This window comes from Agrilus planipennis, unplaced genomic scaffold (genome assembly GCF_000699045.2).
Source record: "Agrilus planipennis isolate EAB-ADULT unplaced genomic scaffold, Apla_2.0 scaffold11, whole genome shotgun sequence".
Taxonomy (NCBI): domain Eukaryota; kingdom Metazoa; phylum Arthropoda; class Insecta; order Coleoptera; family Buprestidae; genus Agrilus; species Agrilus planipennis.
In genome coordinates this window covers 2,105,057-2,124,453 of record NW_020440736.1, presented here as the reverse complement: position 1 = coordinate 2,124,453, position 19,397 = coordinate 2,105,057, and the positions used below count along the sequence as shown (strand labels likewise).

At 36.7% G+C, this 19,397-nt stretch overlaps 2 protein-coding genes across 2 annotated transcripts in view; both read left to right on the top strand.

Annotated features, from left to right (window-relative positions):
* The window catches only part of LOC108733924 (trypsin-7-like), a 5,728-nt gene extending 5,037 nt beyond the window's left edge, over positions 1 to 691 (top strand). Inside the window, exon 5 of the mRNA XM_025979868.1 lies at positions 474 to 691. Coding sequence (XP_025835653.1) covers positions 474 to 620 — 147 coding nt within the window. The 3' untranslated portion in view covers positions 621 to 691. The remainder of the gene's footprint in view (positions 1 to 473) is intronic.
* Positions 692 to 4,340: 3,649 nt separating this feature from the next.
* LOC108733896 (brain-specific serine protease 4-like) lies at positions 4,341 to 18,639 on the top strand. Its single transcript, XM_025979867.1, has 7 exons — positions 4,341 to 4,422; positions 4,495 to 4,678; positions 6,811 to 7,228; positions 9,740 to 9,881; positions 13,945 to 14,134; positions 16,249 to 16,660; positions 18,493 to 18,639. The coding sequence occupies exons 1-7, from the start codon at positions 4,380 to 4,382 to the stop codon at positions 18,637 to 18,639; spliced, it is 1,536 nt and encodes a 511-aa protein (XP_025835652.1). The 5' UTR covers positions 4,341 to 4,379.
* The last annotated feature ends 758 nt before the right edge of the window (positions 18,640 to 19,397 follow it).

Below are 19,397 nucleotides of genomic sequence, written 5' to 3'. Positions count from 1 at the left end.
GGTTGCGGCGGTACCGGCCGGGAGGCCGGTTTGTATTGTCTAATGACAAAAAAACTGTGAATGTTGTATATAAAGACATTCTGTAGTATATTTAGTATGTTCAGGGGGTATCTTTTGAAGATTTCCCCTTTTCGATAATAATCTAAACAAAACAAAGATATATTTAGTATCAGCATTGCACCCGTGCGAAGCTGGGGCGGGTCACTAGTACTTTTATAAACATAGGTATAATATGTAACCACGTATTTCTTTGTGAAAACACATATTTTTGAATAAAATTTATTCTCTTAGATCCTTCTATTATTTGTATCAAAGCATACACGACTGTTGGATCCAAACACATACAATATTCATGTACTCGGAATATCATAACGTCTTTAACTATTCCTTCTAATATCATAATGGCATAGAGGCTAACATGTTTATATTAGTTTTGTGTGGCAAGTTAGAAGCATGTTCCCTTTCTGTTACAGGGTGATTCTGGGGGACCACTGACAGTGAACGGTGTACTTTATGGATTGGTATCTTCCGGTACAGCTTGCGCTGATGCCAGATTTCCAGGAACCTACACCAATGTTTCAAGTGTACGCTCCTACATCACATCAATTACAGGACTGTGATTGCATGGGTTTGATAACATACTACTGAATGTGTAATTTATTATTATCAATAAAAAACGAGTGTTAAAGCATGCATTTTTTTTAACGTACCTAAAACCACAGCAAGATATTCTAGTTCTAGTACCTACACAAAAAAATATTGAGGCAACAGGACAGTGAGATGCAGTAACAATGTATGTTTTTGATCAAATTTAGAAGAAACGAAATACAATAAGTATACATTAGAGAAGTCGGAAAGCATTCATTTACTTGGCAAGAAACGACATCTATTCCTCCTAATATTTACATCAAATTGAACTGGATTGGCACAGTTCCAGATTTTCGACTTTCTGCTGGTATTTAGGTATATAGAATCTGTGGAAATCTTTAGTTCGAACGGTGGCAAAAAGTTTCAGTGTTTTTTTCTTTTTTTTCATCTTTAACTACACCTGTGATACAGCAATTTGCTCAGAACAACCCAGAATTGCGCCTGTATAAGTATCTACCGATATTAGTACTTGATTCACAAGTATATTCGGTTTAGGTGATCTATTGCAGGATTTTCTGCAGAAAGATGTACCAAAGATTGTGTTAGTGCATTATCATCATAAGGTCCCCAGTCGTAAGATTGGTTGGACACGCATCTCCACTCTTCCCTATCTTGAGCTAATCTTCGCAAATTTCTAAAACTAGAACAACCCACATTCTTAACAATTTGCGAACAGTAATCTAATCTATTTCTATCTCTAGAAAACTTTTGGGTGTTTGGTGGATAGGGTGAGAAAGATGAGACGGACGAAATGAAGATATAAAAGAATGAAAGATTATCTGTTGAATATTAGTGCCTCAGCATTTGCCTAGGTGATCCAAGGAAACCACAGAAAAACTTGGACCAAGGCAGACGGACCCGGAATCGAACCGGCGTCCTCCCGAATGCTAAGCAATGGTCTAAACCGTTTCTGCCTCTAATATGTCTCTGACTAGACCTGAGGAGGTGTCCTACTAACCTATCTCGCCTATTTCTTATTGACCTCCATAGAGTTCTCTGTTCTCCTATTCTTTCTAACACCTCTTCATTTCTAACCTTCTCTATCCACGGTATCCTCATCATTCGTTTGTAATACCACATTTCAAACGCTTCTAACCCTTTCCTTCCGCCGCACGCGTTGTTTTGCACCCGTACAGTGCCGTGCTCCAAACAACATTTTTCGAATTTCTAAATTAACCGTTCGAGAGCATAGAAGTGATTTCTTTTATTGAAGGCGAGTCGACCCTGCGCTATCCTCTGCTTTATATCCCTACTACTCCTTCCGCCCTGACTTATCTGACTTCCTAGATCCTGAAATCGGTCATTTCTTCTAATTTTTCGTCTCCTATCTTTATATTCGCTCTTTCCCTACCATTTTTTCCCTTGCATACTATAAGAGCCTGTTGCTCTTTATACAATCTAAGTATCACTCTTCTGTATGTATACATGGCGATATTAATTCTTGTGTGCATTATGTTTCTCTCACAAATAAGGCGGATTTTTCTGGTTAATGATTTCCTTACCGTCCTCTCTGGACAGAAAAGTTTCCCCCACAGTCATACAAGTTTTGCTGTGTATTTACAGTTTCTAACTCACTCCAATTAATTTGGATTACTCTATTATTTTCGCTTCTTTGCATCCGGGGATTACCCCGCCGACTATTTTCAATACCTTTTTTATCATGTCAGGAAAGCTACATTGGAACAGAACTGTCTATTCTTGATTTTAATCTTCTTCTTTTTAACTGATTTTTCCTTTCTTTTTCCTTATTTCTTACTATTTTCTTCATTATATTTGTCCAATCCTTCTTCTATTTCTTGTAATTTTTCCTTTTCCTCCTTCCCCATTGTTAACATTCATAAAGTATTTGCCGACGTTCAATAGTTCAGGTCATGTAAAAAGTCGTATTGTATTTAGGTCTAAGAAATGGGGTGCAATATTCTGTTATTATTTACATTTCTAAAGATCTTAAACTGCTCGTCATAAAACCATTTAAATATTTAAACTATCTATTCTCGACACATCTGGATATATTCTAATTGTTTACTTTATGATCCGATCATTTGGGAATACAGTTCATTTCAATTTTATGGTTGAATTCTATTTTGTAAAGGTTTACAATAGCGATTGTAGGTATTTAGTCGGAATCGGTAGATTTGGAAATTTCGTCAGGCAGTGTCATTAGCCTTGTGCATTACTTGTTCTACCCCTGCCCTCTCAATACCTCCTTCCCTTTATCAACATCCTTACCACTCCTCTTCACCAATGATAGGCGCTATGTTCAAAAATCACCACCCTCTATTACAACCCCACTTTAATTTAAAATTTAATAAATAGTCAAAAAATATAGTTACTAAGCAGAGTTTTCAAGAGTTTGTTTCTACAGTTCTTTCATATATCTACGCACAAATTTGAACCACGATTTTGTAAATAGTGTAAATAAAATATTTAAACCCACTGTCCTGTTTATTCGTTTTCTAACAAGTGGTACAGCTTTTTAATTAAGGTTGTACAGCAGTGAATTTTCATTGGTAATAACCTCCAGAAGTCCACTGCCTATACGCCCAAACACCCATCTCATTCATCTTTCTCTTACACTTTCTTTTTCTTCCTGAGTTTTATACATTTTTTTTGTTTTTCATCTTTTTCTTTCTATTCTTCTATTGATTATATATTTGACGAGTTGAAACAAGAAGCAAGATCGGTAGGAAAACTGCTGTTTCTGAAAAATTGCATATATGTTTACGAAGCCATTGGTTTAATATGATGTAAAATTTCTGTCAGTTGAACAGCAACGCCCGATGCTAATCTGATAAATTTTTCTCTAATGTATGCTTAATTAGGAAGTGCAGGGCAGCTAAGGAACAGTGGATTGATATGAGGTGTAAAGAAGGAGAAGAAAAGTTTGAACTACGTAAAACCGGTGAAGATTATAATATAATTAAAAGGAATTTTAGAGATGTAGGATACAATAGTAATAAAATATAAGAAACGAGGGACCCCTGCCTCGTTTATATTTTGATAGAAAATGAGAAAAAAGCAGATAAGTAGAAAGAATATTTAGAGAACCTATACACAGGCCATAAGTTAGGAGATATATTAGAGAAGGAAGGTTGTTAAAGGTGTGTTTAGAGTGCCGCACTGTACGGGTGCAAAACATGGACGGTGGTCGTTGCGAAATGTGGTGTTACACGTAAATGATGAGGATACCGTGGATAGAGAAGGTTAAAAATGAAGAAGTATTAGAAAGAATAGGAGAACAGAGGACTCTATGGAAGTCAATAGGAGATAGGCGGGATAAGTTAGTAGTAGGAGTAGAGGTAGACCTAGATTAGATTACTGTTCGCAAATAGTTAAGGATGTGGGTTGTTCTCGTTTTATGGAAATGCGCAGTTTAGCTCAGGAAAGAGTGGAGGTACGTGTCCAACCAGTCTAAAGACTGATGACCTTATGATAATAATTAGAAATTAGAAGTTTTTAATAGAAAAAGGTAATCTAAGATAACGTGAAGATGATATTTTCGCATTTATCCTTAGATAACTAATGAAATGTGCCATGTATTAGAGACTGAAAAATTTTTTACTTTATGTTTTTCATAAAAATTCAGAGAAGCACCAAAAAAATTATCTTTACATCTCCTCGTGGATGTCAGTGACTACCTGATAAAACATTTGATACCGATACAAATACTATAAATAGCGAAATAACGATCATTATCATTGACGTCCTGGTAACGACTTATAAAATCCATTATGAAGGTGTTCCTGTTTATAACTTTAGTTTCCCTTCTTCTGGGTAAGTGTAGTTAAATACCTTGCACCTTTTGTTTAAATTAAAATTTAATTAAGCTGTTTACATTGTTATTAGGAATCGGGGCCCTCCCTAGACAATTTGATATCGCTGAAGATGAAGTGAGGATTGTTGGTGGAAACGCAACGACTATAGAAAAATTTCCGTACCTTGCACAGTTACGTCTTGATAATAATTTTGAGTGTGGGTCTTGCATTATTTCACCAAAGTGGGTTCTCACCGCAGGACATTGTGTCTATGGGTATGTAAATGACAAAACACTTAAAGCACATTGGTACAAAGAGACATTATGATTAGTAACGTTACCATTTATCTGCGACCTACTGATTGATTTCATTAGTACAATCTATTTCTCGTTCATCTCATCACCATCATCATCATCATAAAGTAGTCAGTCCTAAGACTGATTGGACACGCACTTCCACTTTTTGCTTTCCTGAGCTAATCTTCGCATTTCCCTAAAACTAGAACAACCCATATCCTTAACTATTTGCGCCTCCTACCGTGATGGTTAAATATAGTATTCACTACGGTTAAGTTATGTTTATCGTAAGATTCTATCAGATTAGTACTGTATCCTACATCTCTAAAATTCCTTTTAATTATATTATAAGCCTCATCGGTTTTACCTACTTCAAACTTTTCTTCTACTTCTTTACACATCCTATCAATCCACTGTTCCTTAGCTGCCCTACACTTCCTAATTATTTCCCACTTCATAGCTTTATATCTTTTTTGCCCTTCTTCGTCTGTCCTGTTTTTGTATTTCCGCCTTTCGTCTATTAATCCTACAATCTCATTTGTTATCCAGGGTTTCCTACTTTCGTTTTGTTTAAGACGTAGTACCTCTGTAGCTGCTGACCTTAGACACGTTTTAATGCAGTTCCATTCTGTCTCTATGTCCCCGTCATTCGTTTCTCTAGCCGCCATTAGTATTTCGTCTGTCCTTGTACCTAGCCTATCACGCGCTTCGTTACATTTTAGCTTTTCGTCGAGACGTCTCCTACCTTCCTTCTTTTTCAGAATTTTGAATTTAAGATTGGTCTTCATAACTACTAAATTATGATCGCTATCTATATCTGCTCCTGGATAACTCCTACAATCCTTCACTTGATTTTCAAATGTTTGCCTAACAAGTATATAATCTAACTGATATCTGCCTAAATCACCTGGCATCTTCCACGTATAGCGCCTCCTTACGTGATGGTTGAATAAAGTATTCGCGACGGTTAAGTTATGTTTATCGTAAGATTATATCGGCTTATCTCCCCTGTCATTTCTATTGACTAATCCAAAGAAATCTGCCATTGCACCCACTCGACTTTCACCTATTACTGCGTTAAAGTCCCCTACATCTATAAGGTTTTCCTGCCCTTTCACTAAACTTAACACGTCTTCTATATCTGCATAAACCGCTTCTACGTCTTCAACACTGTAAGATGATGCAGGCATGTAGACCTGCACTAATACCATTTTTACCAGCTTCGAGTTTAATTTAACCATAACTATCCTATCGCTTTTTTGTAAATAACTTTCTAAACACTCTGCCCTACTTTCCTACGCATTGCAATTGTATGCATTATTCTAAAGTATCCACTCCAGAAGTCACCAGCTTCGGGCCAACGCACTTAACTAATACCTACTATATTTATTTTTTAACCTATTTATCTCTACTTTTAAATTATCCAATTTCCCTATTTGTCCTAACATTCCACGCTCCGACTGCACTTATTGATGACACCCCCCTAAGTAGTCCCCTCCCGGACATCCGAATGGGGGACTAGTTTACGTCTGAAGTGCTTCACCCCAGAGAACGTCATCATTTGAGTTTGGTGTGTTTTTCTTGGGATATCATAATGTGGTGGTTCTCCATTGCCTTCCACATCGCAGTATTGTGCATCAGAGTGCCATACCGATCCTCGTGATCTCCGCCACCCTGAGTACTGAAAGAGCTGCTGCCCTCTTTCAGGGATTTGTCTTAGTCTGATTTCTCTTTAAGAACCCCCCACATTATGATTAAACCTATGATCCAGCTCCCTAAATCATCGAAACTCGCAAGCCGATCCACCCACTCTAGCTTGTACGAGAGTTTCGTCAAGGTTCAAGTCCCTTCGGATCAGCCTCGTTCGTTTAGAAACGTAAAATATATTATTCTTCGAAGATCGTCTTCTCTCTTCCCCTCCTCTAAACGAGCATGTTTATTGAAATTGAAATACAAGATTACCTATCTATTGTCGCTCAATTACAATCTGACCTGTCATTGCCCCAGCCTAGGGAAGGTTTCTTCCACGAGGTTACAATTTCAATTAGTTATGGTTTTATATTTACGTTGTGCAGTTAACGCTTGAGTACTAATTATTCTGTTCTTTGTAGGTATAGGGATCTTATAGACAACATTACGTTATTTGTAGGTGTTACCGAGTTCGATCAAACAGGAAACGAAGCAATTAATCTAGCAAAGTTATACATTCATCCCTTGTACAATGAAACAACACAGGACTACGACATAAGCATTCTGCTTCTAAAAAAACATCTTGTATTTGGAGAAAAAGTTAATTCAATTGCTTTAGCACCACCCAATGTTGTTTTACCTGTGGGAACTATGGCCACCGTTGCCGGTTGGGGTACTTTATCTTTTAATGGTGCCCTTCCTACGCAATTGCAGGAAGTGAATGTGCCCATTATTTCCAATGAGGAATGTGCTCGTCTTTACGTCGGCAGTAACGATACCTGGGTTTTTGATAGAAATTTATGTGCTGGTTATCCACAAGGAGGAAAAGACGCTTGTAATGTAAGTAAAAAAATAGATATTTCCTTGACAAGAAAGAGAGAAAAAAACACCGTGTCGAATTCAAAACAAACGTTTGAATTTTCTAACGATTCAGTAATTTTCGAGAAGGTCGTTTATCGAAATATGAAACACTGAGATTTTTAGAAGTGGTTAGTTTTTAATATGAAATATTAATTTGAAAATTCATTATTCCAATTTTTACCCGCTACAAACTACCGTAGGTTAATGAGGGAAAATTGTTGCTGTTGTCGAATCTCATTAATCTGAGGTAGTTTGTGAATACCACAAATGGCGCAGTAAACGCCACCTGTAGCACGATGCTACATTTTAGGATTACGTATGCTCCAACAAGGTAAGACAGCAGGTAAAAGTTGGTCTGTCGGAGCTGCCTGCGACGCGTTGATGAGATCCAAAAAGACCGAAATCGCGACCCGCGTCTGGCAGTTTCGACAGAATACAGACCACTTCGAATTATTTTATTCGAGGTAGTTTGTATTGGTTAAAAATTCGAAAAATTAATTTTCAGATTGATGCAGGGTCGTGTCGCCTTTAATAAAAAGAAGTCTCTTCTATGCTCGCGAACGGTTAATTTAGAAATTCGAAAAAGGTTGTTAAAGGTGTATGTTTGGAGTACGGCGCTGTACGGGTGCGGCGGAAAAGAAGGTTAGAAGCGTTCGAAATGTGGTGTTATAGGCGGATGATGAGGATATCGTGGGTAGAAAAGGTTAGAAATGAAGAGGTATTAGAAAGAGTAAGAGAACAGAAGATTCTATGGAACCCAATAAGAAATAGGCAAGATAGGTTGGTTGGACACCTTCTCAGGCATGAAGGGACATATTAGTGGCAGAAACAGGAGTTAGGAGAGGTAGAGGTAGACCTAGATTAGATTACTGTTCGCAAATAGTTAAGGATGGGCTGTTCTAGTTTTAGGGAAATGCGAAGTTTAGCTCAGGATAGGAAAGAGTGGAGGTACGTGTCCAACCAGTCTAAAGACTGATGACCTTATGATGATGATGATGATGTCATATTAAAAACTAACCACTTCAAAAAATGTCAGTGTTTCATATTTATAGTATATCTAGTACACATAATATAGAGAGTATATAGTATACATAGTGTATACAATTATATTAGTTCAACAGATCTGTGACTTAATAAGTACGGTTTGTCGTTGTTGCTGTTGTTATCTCTCGTAGCTTAGTGGTCAGGGCATTGGTACGTAATGCGAAAGGTCTGGGGTTCAATTCCCGGCGAGGGTGTGACAAGAGTAACAATTTTCCTTTATTAAGCTAAGGTAGTTTGTAGTGGATAAAAATTCGAAAAATGAATTTTCAGATTAATATTTCCTATCGTTTATCGAATACTTATCGAACTAAGTCTTTTCTTTATTAGAAAAGGATCTTATCAAACACTATTGTATCCCACAGAAAGTAGCAACAGCTGATAGTGTGGTCTACGTTCACGTTGGAACTGCCTACAACGTGTTTGTTGTTTTGGTTCTTTTTTTAATGGTGAAATAGTAATCACAATCGCTGAATTATTATTATGAATAATATGTGTTGGAGTTAATTTCTTTTTAATATTATATGTTCAACAATTTACTATTCATACTAAATCTTCCATATAGTAGGGTAATTTTCAGTAGAAGGAAATATCTTATTGTTGTGCTTTGTATTAATCATTTTGACGAAAAGACGGTGAAAATAGATTTGAGTATTGTAGAACTGTTTATTAAGGTTTTATTATTATTATCAAATTCTTGAATTGTGAATGAAGAAAGAATTAAAAACTAATTTCGATTAGTTAATCTCAAAATATCTGAGGAATTTGAAATAATATTTATTATAATTATGATGTCAGTTTATCTAACGGGATTATTTATAACCGAATTATTTAATCTTATGATTGGAATCTCAAACCATTTGAAGAATGTGATGTGATATTTAGGGAATTATGTTGTCAGTTTATTTAGTGAGATACTTCATAACCGACTTATTTAATCCAATGGTTGCACTTAACGCCAAAATAAAATTAATTACATTAGTAACATATTAGTTCTCTACATGCCGACTTCCGGTTTCTATGGACATCAACAAATGGCGACGACAAATGGATTGAAGTTTTTTAACTATTTGTTAGAATTATTTTGTAGGCACTCAGTGATTTTTATTTGGACCTTTATCTCCCTTCCAATGAAAAATGCATCCAAGTTCAACCTTCCAGATATACTTTTATGAAATCTAAGTATGTTTAACATGTAACTACGTATTTCTTAGTGAAAACACATGTTTTTGAAATAAAATTTATTCCCTTAGATCCTTCTGTTATTTGGATCAAATCGTACACGACTATTGGATCCAAACACATACAATATTCATGTACTTAAGCATTTTTCCTCGGAATATCATAACGTCTTTAACTATTCCTTCTGATGCCATAATGGCATAGAGGCTAACATGTTTATATTAGTTTTGTGTGGCAAATTAGAAGCATGTTTCGTTTCTGTTACAGGGTGATTCTGGAGGACCACTGACAGTGAACGGTGTACTTTATGGATTGGTTTCTTCCGGTACAGCTTGCGCTCTTCCCGGACTTCCGGGAACCTACACCAATGTTTCAAGTGTACGCTCCTACATCACATCAGTTACAGGACTTTGATTGCATGGGTTTGATAATATACTTTTAATTGTATAATTTATTATTATCAATAAAAGAACTACTAGTGTTACAGCGTGTGTTTTTTGAACGCACCTAAAGTCACAGTAATATATTCTAGTGCCTACACATAAAATTATTGAAGCAACAGGTCAGTGAGAAGCGATAACAATGTACGTTTCTGGTCGAATTTAGAAGAGACTAAACAGTAGACTTGGGAATTGTAGTTCAATTCACTGACGTAGTTAAATAAATTTTCTTCAATGATCTAGTTCAGTAGTTCATTTAGTTCAGTTCAGTACGCAAAACGTCCAATAATGTAGTACAACTCATACCTTTTCATTACGATCTATTTTCAATTGATTTTACTCATGTATTTTCAAATTTTTCGTCCCCATTTCCCACTTCTCATGTAAAACTTCCCTTACGCTTCTCAACCAATGAAAAAATAAATGCGCAAAAGCAAATTGTACGTTTTATATGCAAAATTGGCACGTAATTACTGTGGAAAGATTTACGCAGTTTTTTTCTGATTGGTTTGTGACTGCCACAAAATGGGGATGGAGATGAGTCGAATAGTCCCGATAGGCTGAAAATACATGAGTCCTACTGTACAAGATGTGAACTACTGAACTACAATTCTTTCAATTGCTGAACTACTTCACTCGGCTCAATTGAAGTGAACCGTTCTTGTGACCGACTCGTTCATGAGTTACACAAGTCTAGTAAACACGTATTTTTTAGAAAATGGAAAAAAGAAATAGCATTCATTCCTCCGAATATTTACATTAAACTGAACTGGAATGACATAGTTTCAGGTTTTCGACTTTCTGTTAGCAAGTATATAGAGTTTGTGCAAATCTTTAATTAGATCGGTGCCAATGTTTCATTGCTATTAAAAAAAATCCTTTTCAATTACACCTGTGATACATAAATCTATCTAGAACAACCCAGACAATCTAACAAAAGTAGGAATTCTCATTGAAAAAATGGTTTGTTTCTTGGCGGCACCATACGTAGGTGTAATCCTAAAAGGATGCGGTGCCGATCGTTGTTAATGTTTGATTTATTCAGATATATACATTTTTAAACCTTTGTGCATTTTTAAAGAATTACTTTTGGATTGTTTACAAGTTTTTTGCTAGGTATGTCTAGCTTTTTCTAGTAGTCAAAGTTGAGAAAGGGGTCTGGAAGTCCATATCATAGTTGACATTGACACTACACTACGACTAGTATGGATTTTTAAATTTTGTTATTCTAGCGTTAATTCTCACATTAGAAGTGGACGGAACGCATCGAAAAGATTAAATGGCCACTAGGATGAAGTTTTTGTAGTTTATTTGGTTTTAAAAAAAATTTGAATTATAACGTTTCAATCATTCCTTGATATCGTGGCATTTATCTTTCTCGAGATCAAGTCTAGTAAATCGAAATGGAGAAAACTTGGATGCCAATTATTTTGTTGTTTATATGTATTAAGTTTGATTATCACTATCATCTAGACAACGCGCGGGCAGGAAGCCGTCCGTCAAAATATTGTTCAGTTTAATAAGCATTTTGTATTCTGACTATCCGTGTGTCACTGATAGTCGGTGTCTGCCGGTGATGGATAATCCAGAAGAGAATACCATCACCTGTTGATGAGAGTCGTTGATGCTAATGAGAATACCTTCAGTTCTTTGGTAACCAGCCGAGGGGAGGTCTGTGGTCTTATTATGCGATATCATTAAACTGATCTATCAATTCCTTATATGACCTTGTACGAGGTCTGTTCAAAAAGTATCATGAATTTTGTGTTTTTTTAAAAATTATTTATTTATCCATGAATATCTATTTTGTCCTCTTCAAAGTAATCCCCACCAGATATTATATACTTGTGCTAACAACAATCCTCGAAGCACTTCAAAAAATCATTTTATGTGATCTTGTTCAGTTTCTCCTTTGATGCAGTTTTTTCTCGTCAATTGTAGCGTAGCGTTGTCCTTTCATGGGCCTCTTCAGTTTCGGTAACAAGAAAAAGTCACAGGGGGGCAGATCTGGGGAACACGGTACCTGTGGCATTATTAGTGTTGTTTCTGGTCAAAAGTTCGCGCATAAGCAACGATGTATGAAAAGGGGTTATCATGGTATAAAAGCCAATTTTTGTTCTTCCATAAGTCCGGACGTTTCTGGCGGATTGCTTCCCGCAAATTGCGCGTAACTTGTAGGTGTAATATTCCTTCTTGACCATTCTATCATGTGGTAAGAACTCATGATGCACCACGTCCCTGTAATCGAAGAAAACTGCATGCAAATCCTTCATATTCGACCTAACTTGGCGCACTTTTCTCAGTCTTGGTTCGTGCGGTAGGTTCCATTGGGATTACTAAGCTTTGGTTACCACGTCATAACCATAAACCCATAATTCGTCACCAATTATAACCCTCTCGAATAAATTTGGGTCGTCGCGGATAGAGTTCAACAGCTTCTTAGCAATTTTGGTACGAATTTCGCGGCGACTCGTCTCATGTCCAAATCATTGGTAAAATGGAAGGAGCCAATCGATATGTTTAGGTCCTCAGCAGCTTCTCTAATGGTGATTTGACGATTGGCCAATACTATTTTCTTCACTTCATCAATGTTTTCATCTGTTGTTGACGTGCTCAGGCGTCCGACACGCTCTTCGCCGTTCACATCTTCTCGGCCCTCTGAGAACATTTTGTACCATGGATAAACGTTTTTTCGGTCCAAGGTAGCTTCACCATTAGTACAATCAATGTTCCCAATCTGTCCACAAACTTAATTCTGTTTTTTGAGGGTAATTTTAGTTTGAAGGGTTGTAGGAATGTGAGTGGGGACTTTCATGAAGGATTCTCATTTGGTATTATTCGATGGAATACCAGGGTAATGGACGAAAGAGGGGAAAATGACCATGGAAAGGGTTACTTTCTATAATTAGTTAAAGCGTGAGCTTTCGAATATTACCAACTGAGAGGGTAGGTACATAATAGGGTGGATTCGAACGCAACACGCGTCACGTCACGCATCACATGTGACCCCAGGTGGATATACCCAAAAGGAGTCATTTGAACAAGCTTCAGAAGCTAGCCTGTTAGTAGAAACCGATAATCCGAAAATTGCCATTTCGACAAATTGTCAGCAGATCGCTGTATTACATATGGATTGCATACGCGTTTGTGTTTGTTTTGATTTGTAATTCCCCTTTGAAGTTCTGTATGGTGCAAACGTAGAAGTTTTTTAAAAAATTGAACCAAATATTTCGCATTCGTCCGCTCGAAATAATGTTGAATTTTTCTGGTGTTTGGCAATTAGATAATGCAATAGCTTAAGTCAATTTTCTTTTAAAAATACTACTATAATACTAGGGCTTGTCGGTTTTTAAAAACCGGTTTTTAGTAGAAAATATCGGTTTTCAATGTATGAATAACATTTAAAAAAAATTTGAAAATGACAAATGTAGCCAAATTTACCAGATTGATGAATACACTGTTGCAAGCGGTTTGGTTCTTGGAATCATATCGGTCGCAAGTGGTTTGGTGTGTTTTGTCTATTGGATGAATTAATTTAGATTTTCCATCAGTTTGTCTTCTGGTTTCTTTATGTACAGTTTAGTAAATAATTTCAGTCAAAAACTGCTTTTAATCACGGTTAAAACCGGTTTTCTGGAAAAATTACTATCCGAAAACCGGTTTTCTAAAATGTCGATTTCTGTATAAACCCTATATAATACACAACCTAAAGAAGTTTCACTTCTTGCGCGTGTGCACTAATACACGCTTTCCCCGTTTTTTGTTTTTGTTGCGTTTCGATATAAACGGGCTACAAAAAAGTTATCTTCACAAGGCGCCTCGTGTGTTTTAATTACTAGGTAGTTGATAATACGTCTGCTACCGGTACCAATACAATAATTATCAAAATAACGATCACTTTCACTTTATGTATGTTTTATTATGAAGGTCTTCTTATTTATAACTTTAGCTTCACTTGTTTTGGGTAAGTGTTATTATGTACCCTACGTCTTTTCTATGAATTTATATTTAGTTAAGTCATGCATTTGTTAGGAGTATGGGCTTTCCCAACACAGTCTGATATCGATATCGTTGAAGATGAAGGGAGGATAGTCGGCGGAAACGTAACGACTATAGATAAGTTTCCGTATATTGCACAATTATATATTGCAAATGAATTTTCGTGTGGAGCTTGCATTATTTCACCAAAATGGGTCCTCACAGCAGCGCATTGTACTTATGAGTAAGTAAATGACACTAGGGGAAAATTATGGCTAATTGCATTGCCATTTTTAGAGTTTTGCATTTCGAACGATTCACTGATTTATTTAGCTATTAGAACTAGGGCTGAAAAGTTCGTAGGCTAGCATAGAAAAAATTATTTTTTTTTGATAGAATTTGATTTTATTATTCAATATAGTTTTTTTCGAGGGCGATACAACGATTATAGAGGTCTTACAATTTTTCGATATCAATTTTATAATACGATTTGTCTTTAGCCTCAAAATAGGCTTCAGTTTCAGCTATTACCTCTTAATTTCTGTCCAGCGAGCATCCTCTTGAGGTCTGAGAACAGAAAAAAGTCGCTGGGTGCCAAATCTGGAGAGTACGGTGGATGCGGAAGCAATTCGAAGCCCAATTCATGGAATTTTGCTATCGATTTCATTGATTTGTGACACTGTGCATTGTCTTGATGAAACAGCACTTTCTTCTTCAAACAACAAAAGTTCTTTCACTAAAAATGCTATAACTCAGATACTAATAGTGCAACAGCTGTCAAATTTATGCACGTGTTTTTTGAAGGTTAGGGCTAACTAAAAATCATATGGATTTGATACTGGTAGAGCCATATATGGGTCAGCCTATGAACTCTTCATCCCGCGCTTGTACTTCTCGTTGAATTAGAAACTTGAAATTTTGGTGCTTAGGAAAATTACACACAAAAAAAATGTTATCTGGTGTGGAATTGCTACTGATAAAGTAATCTCTTCAATTTTGATATAGGCAATCTATGGTGCTATTATTTTTTATTGTTATTCCCAGAATTTTTTTTTTACGTAAAAACGTTAGCTTACAACATGGTGTGGATCATTTTTATAGCCTTTGGAGAGACATTGAGTTGATTTTGAGTCCGTCTGGTATAATGGTTTAAACAGATCTGCGATTTTCTTGTAGTGCAGTGAAACAACAGAATATAGAATCAGTTTGGGAATCCTTTATAATAGAGTGGATTCTTCCAAATTGTATCAACAGAAAGGGGTAGAAGGGACGTTAAAATTTTTTATTTTTTCATAAAAGTGATTAAATTCGACGGGACTTAAGTCTTGACTAAACTCTTGTACAAGCTAGAGGGGGTGGATCAGCTTGCGAGTTTCGATGATTTAGGGAGCCGGACTATAGGTTCAGCCATAATGGGGGGCGGGGGTTCTTACAGAGAAACCAGACTTGAGAGAAACAGTCCTTGAACGAGGGCAGCAGCTCTTTGAGTACTCAGGGTGGCAAAGATCACGAGGATCGGTGTGGCACTCTGATGCACAATACTGCGATGTGGAAGGCAACTGGAAACCACCACATTATGATCCCGAGTACAACGTACGTTAAAAATTAAATGATGGCCTCCTCTGGGGTAAAGCACTCCGGACGTAAACTAGTCCCCCATTCGGACGTCCAGGCGGAGACTACCTCGGGGGATGTTATCAATAAGTGCAATAGGTATAGGTGCAATATTTCACGAATCGGATCGTGGAATGTTAGGATAATGAAAGAGGCAGAAACAGGAGCTAGATATTCTAGTTTTATGGATAGGAAAGAGTGGAGGTGCGTGTCCAACCAGTCTTAGGACTGACTACCTTATGATGATGATGTAAGACGTTCAGCATCGTGAAATGCTTGCTATAACAGGAAAAAATATACCTATCCCATTGAACAGTACTATTAAACCACTTTCTTTAATGTCCAATGCCGGCAACATGCTCAAATTCTGCTTGGCTGCATCTCTTTCTGTTACACATCAATTGATGCAATGTTACTCTCGCTTCTCTATTAGTGTTCGCTGCAATTCCTACCTGACATCTCTTTCCTATGTTTACGATATTCACTACAACGTCTGACGTGAGTAAAAGTATGGTAGACGTTCTGCCAGCAACCATTCTAGTCTGGTTAATAAGTTGAAAGAAAAAAGTAAATGTGACGGTTTTATTTTTAATTTTAGACGTCCCAACAATAGATCGGTTAATTCTAACAATAGAAATCGTTTGGTGGTAATTAAAGTGAGACTTTTTTTAGTGTATTTAGTTTTGAAATATAACGTTCCAAACATTCCTTAAAGTCGTGGCATTTATCTTTTTCGTTTTACAGGGAAAATGCAAGTAACGTCACGTTACGTGTCGGTGCTAGCAGGTTTAATCAAGTAGCAAATGAAGCAATAATTGTAGCAGAGATACACATTCATCCATTGTACAACGACTCAACGATAGACTACGATATAGGCATTCTCCTTCTGAATAAAGATCTTATTTTTGGAACAAGAGTTGCTTCAATTGACTTACCACGTTCCAACGTTGTGTTACCTGCCGGAACTTTGGCAACCGTTGTCGGTTGGGGTACTTTGGCTTATAACGGTACCTATCCGACACAATTGCAGGCAGTAACCATGCATATTGTTTCCAATGAAGAATGTGCTCGACGTTACCTTGGCAAAAACGAAACTTATGTTACTGATAGAAATTTGTGTGCTGGTGAGAAAAAAGGAGGAAAAGACGCTTGCAGTGTAAGTAGCCAAATTTGAAATGTAATGTAGCGAGCACGAGTGTGTTTGTGTGCGATCGGGCACACGTGTGAGTGAATGGCTTATCGATTCGCCGACTAGACGCGGGCGCCTTTCTTCATGTGCGCAGTATTTGTAAATGTGTGTGTCGTACCTGCATTCTGGAAAAGCAGTTAAACAGTTCAAAGAATAAATAAACTATCCGGATGTTTCCAGAAGGTTCCAGAAAGTAAACAAAAGAGTATTTAAAGGAAGAGACGATCGCAGATAGGAGAAGAAACAAATTGACCGTTGCAGAAGTGAATCGAGAAATAAATTGACAGTGATAGCAGTGAAATAAATAGCGCAATGAATAGTGATATATCAACAGTAGTGTAAATAAATAGAATAATTTATAACCTAAGCTTAGTAATAATTTAATAGTGTTTTTAAAATCTTTAATAATTAGTGTAAATAAATAGTTCTTGTCGTTACCAGTCTTAGAAGTTAATTTGGTTAAACCCACGATCATTACAGTAACAATATAAAATAGGAGTTGAAATCGAGTTGAATTATTATAAGACTACTACTAAGAATTGGGGGAAATTTCATTCTTTTTTGTTTGTTTTCGTGGAAGAGGGGAAATCTTCATAAAACACCCAGCTGCCCGTACGACTAGGTAGTGTTGGATTTACTCCGAAAAGCGCCTACCAACTAAAACCTCCCTACCCAGGCCATTAGAGGACCTATCCATTCAGGTCCTCCTCAGCCTAGCAATGTTAGAAAAATGTGAAAGTTATTGAATACTTAAGTTGTCAACGGCAAAAAAATGGATATATTAAAGCGAAAGAAGGGTGGTTGTATTCAAATGTCATATGCTTTTAGTCAAATTGGTAAAGGTTTCGCGGCCAGTAGGTGAACTGATGCTGTTCTGATTTGGGTCTAAAGGTCGTTGTCGGAATGTGAGTTGTCCACATTCAGCACGGAGATGGAAGGATTTCTGAAGAAACTGGGCACGCGTACTAGCGGAGCATTAGAAATCATCTCCAATCGACGCAAAATATCAGGATCGGCTTTATAACTGCCTGGTTGGAATTATATCTTTAAACAAGGGTCTTTGCTTTCCTAAATTTTGCTTGTCAGCGTCTCTTTCTGTTACACGTTAATTGGTGTAATGTGACAGCAACCACTCAAGTCTAGTTAATAAGTTCAAAGAAGAAAGGAAAGAAAATAAAAATTTTATGGCGGACTATGCTAATTTTAAACGTCCTAGATTAGATTACTGTTCGCAAATAATTAAGGATGTGGGATGATCTAGTTTTAGGGAAATGCGAAGATTAGCTTAGGATAGGAAAGGGTGGAGGTGCGTGTCCAACCACTCTTAGGACTGACGACCTTATGATGATGAAGTTACTAAACCAAATGTGGAAATTCGAAATATTCAAAAATGAATTGAAAATTAATTCCAAATAGTTTGAAAAATTCCATAATATTTGGGAAATTTAGAATGATATTTACGGAATCATGTCTCCAGTTCAAAATTTAGTGGGATTTATTTATTTTTGCGATCACACATTAGCGATGCAACGGAAATGTGATGAAGGAAAGTAGAAACACTATATTTTTGCGGACGCGGAGACGGAAGCAGATGCGGAAGTGTAGTGATTTTAGGCGACTCTTTAATGTATACGTCCTTTTCGCGAATATTTTGTTACAAAATTTGCATTTAGCACTTGCATTGTTAATATCAGCAACTTGACTTGTTGTTTTTAAGTAATAATTGCGTAGATGCTATTTAACATGTTTTGAATAAATTTTGTGTTACAAGTTACAAATCAGAAGATGTTTCGTTTAAGGGTGATTCTGGAGGACCACTGACAGTGAATGGTGTACTTTATGGATTGGTTTCTGGTGGTATGGGTTGCGCTGATGCCAGATATCCAGGAACCTACACAAATGTTTCAAGTGTACGCTCCTACATCACATCAGTTACAGGGCTTTGATCGCTTGGATTTGATGACGTACTTACTTAAGTCTGTAATTTATTTTAATCAATAAAAAATACCAATATTACAATGTATACTTACATGAATGCATTTAAAGCCATAACAACATAGTCTAGCGCTATAAACAAGTACTGATTTAAAAAATTTTCTTTTGTTTACCATAAAAAAAAAGAACACTCAATATTTCTAGATTTTCGAGATTCTTTAACTACATTATATTAAAAAATGTGAATTCGATCGGTTTCTTTAGTATGTGATGCTCCAATATTCTCATAGCAACACTGGTTTTCTAAAAGTATATAAATATGAGCGGTAATATAAAGATAGGAGACGAAGAATTAGAAGAAGTGGCCGATTTTAGATATCTAGGAAGTCAGATAAGTGAGGATGGAAGGAGTAGTAGGGATATAAAGCAGAGGATAGCGCAGGGTCGACTCGCCTACAATAAAAATAAATCACTTCTACGCTCGCGAACGGTTAGTTTAGAAATTCTAAAAAAGTTGTTAAAGGTGTACCTTTGGAGCGCTGCGCTGTACGGGTGCTAAATATGGACAGTGGGAGCGGCGGAAAAGAAAAGGTTAGAAGCGTTTGAAATGTGGTGTTATAGGCGGATGATGAGGATAACGTGGATAGAAAAGGTTAGAAATGAAGAGGTATTGGAAATAATAGGAGAAGAGAGGATTCCATTGAAGGTAATAAGAAATAGGCGAGATTATAGGTTAGTAGGACGCCTTCTCAGGCATAAAGGTCTAGTC

Bases quoted from the DNA above. Each gene is read 5' to 3' on its own strand.
- LOC108733896 (XM_025979867.1), top strand. From the start codon at position 4,380: ATGAAGGTGTTCCTGTTTATAACTTTAGTTTCCCTTCTTCTGG. The intron at 9,882-13,944 runs TTTGATTGCATG...TGCATTTGTTAG, and splicing joins CATCACATCAGTTACAGGAC to GAGTATGGGCTTTCCCAACA. The intron at 16,661-18,492 runs GTAAGTAGCCAA...GTTTCGTTTAAG, and splicing joins GAGGAAAAGACGCTTGCAGT to GGTGATTCTGGAGGACCACT.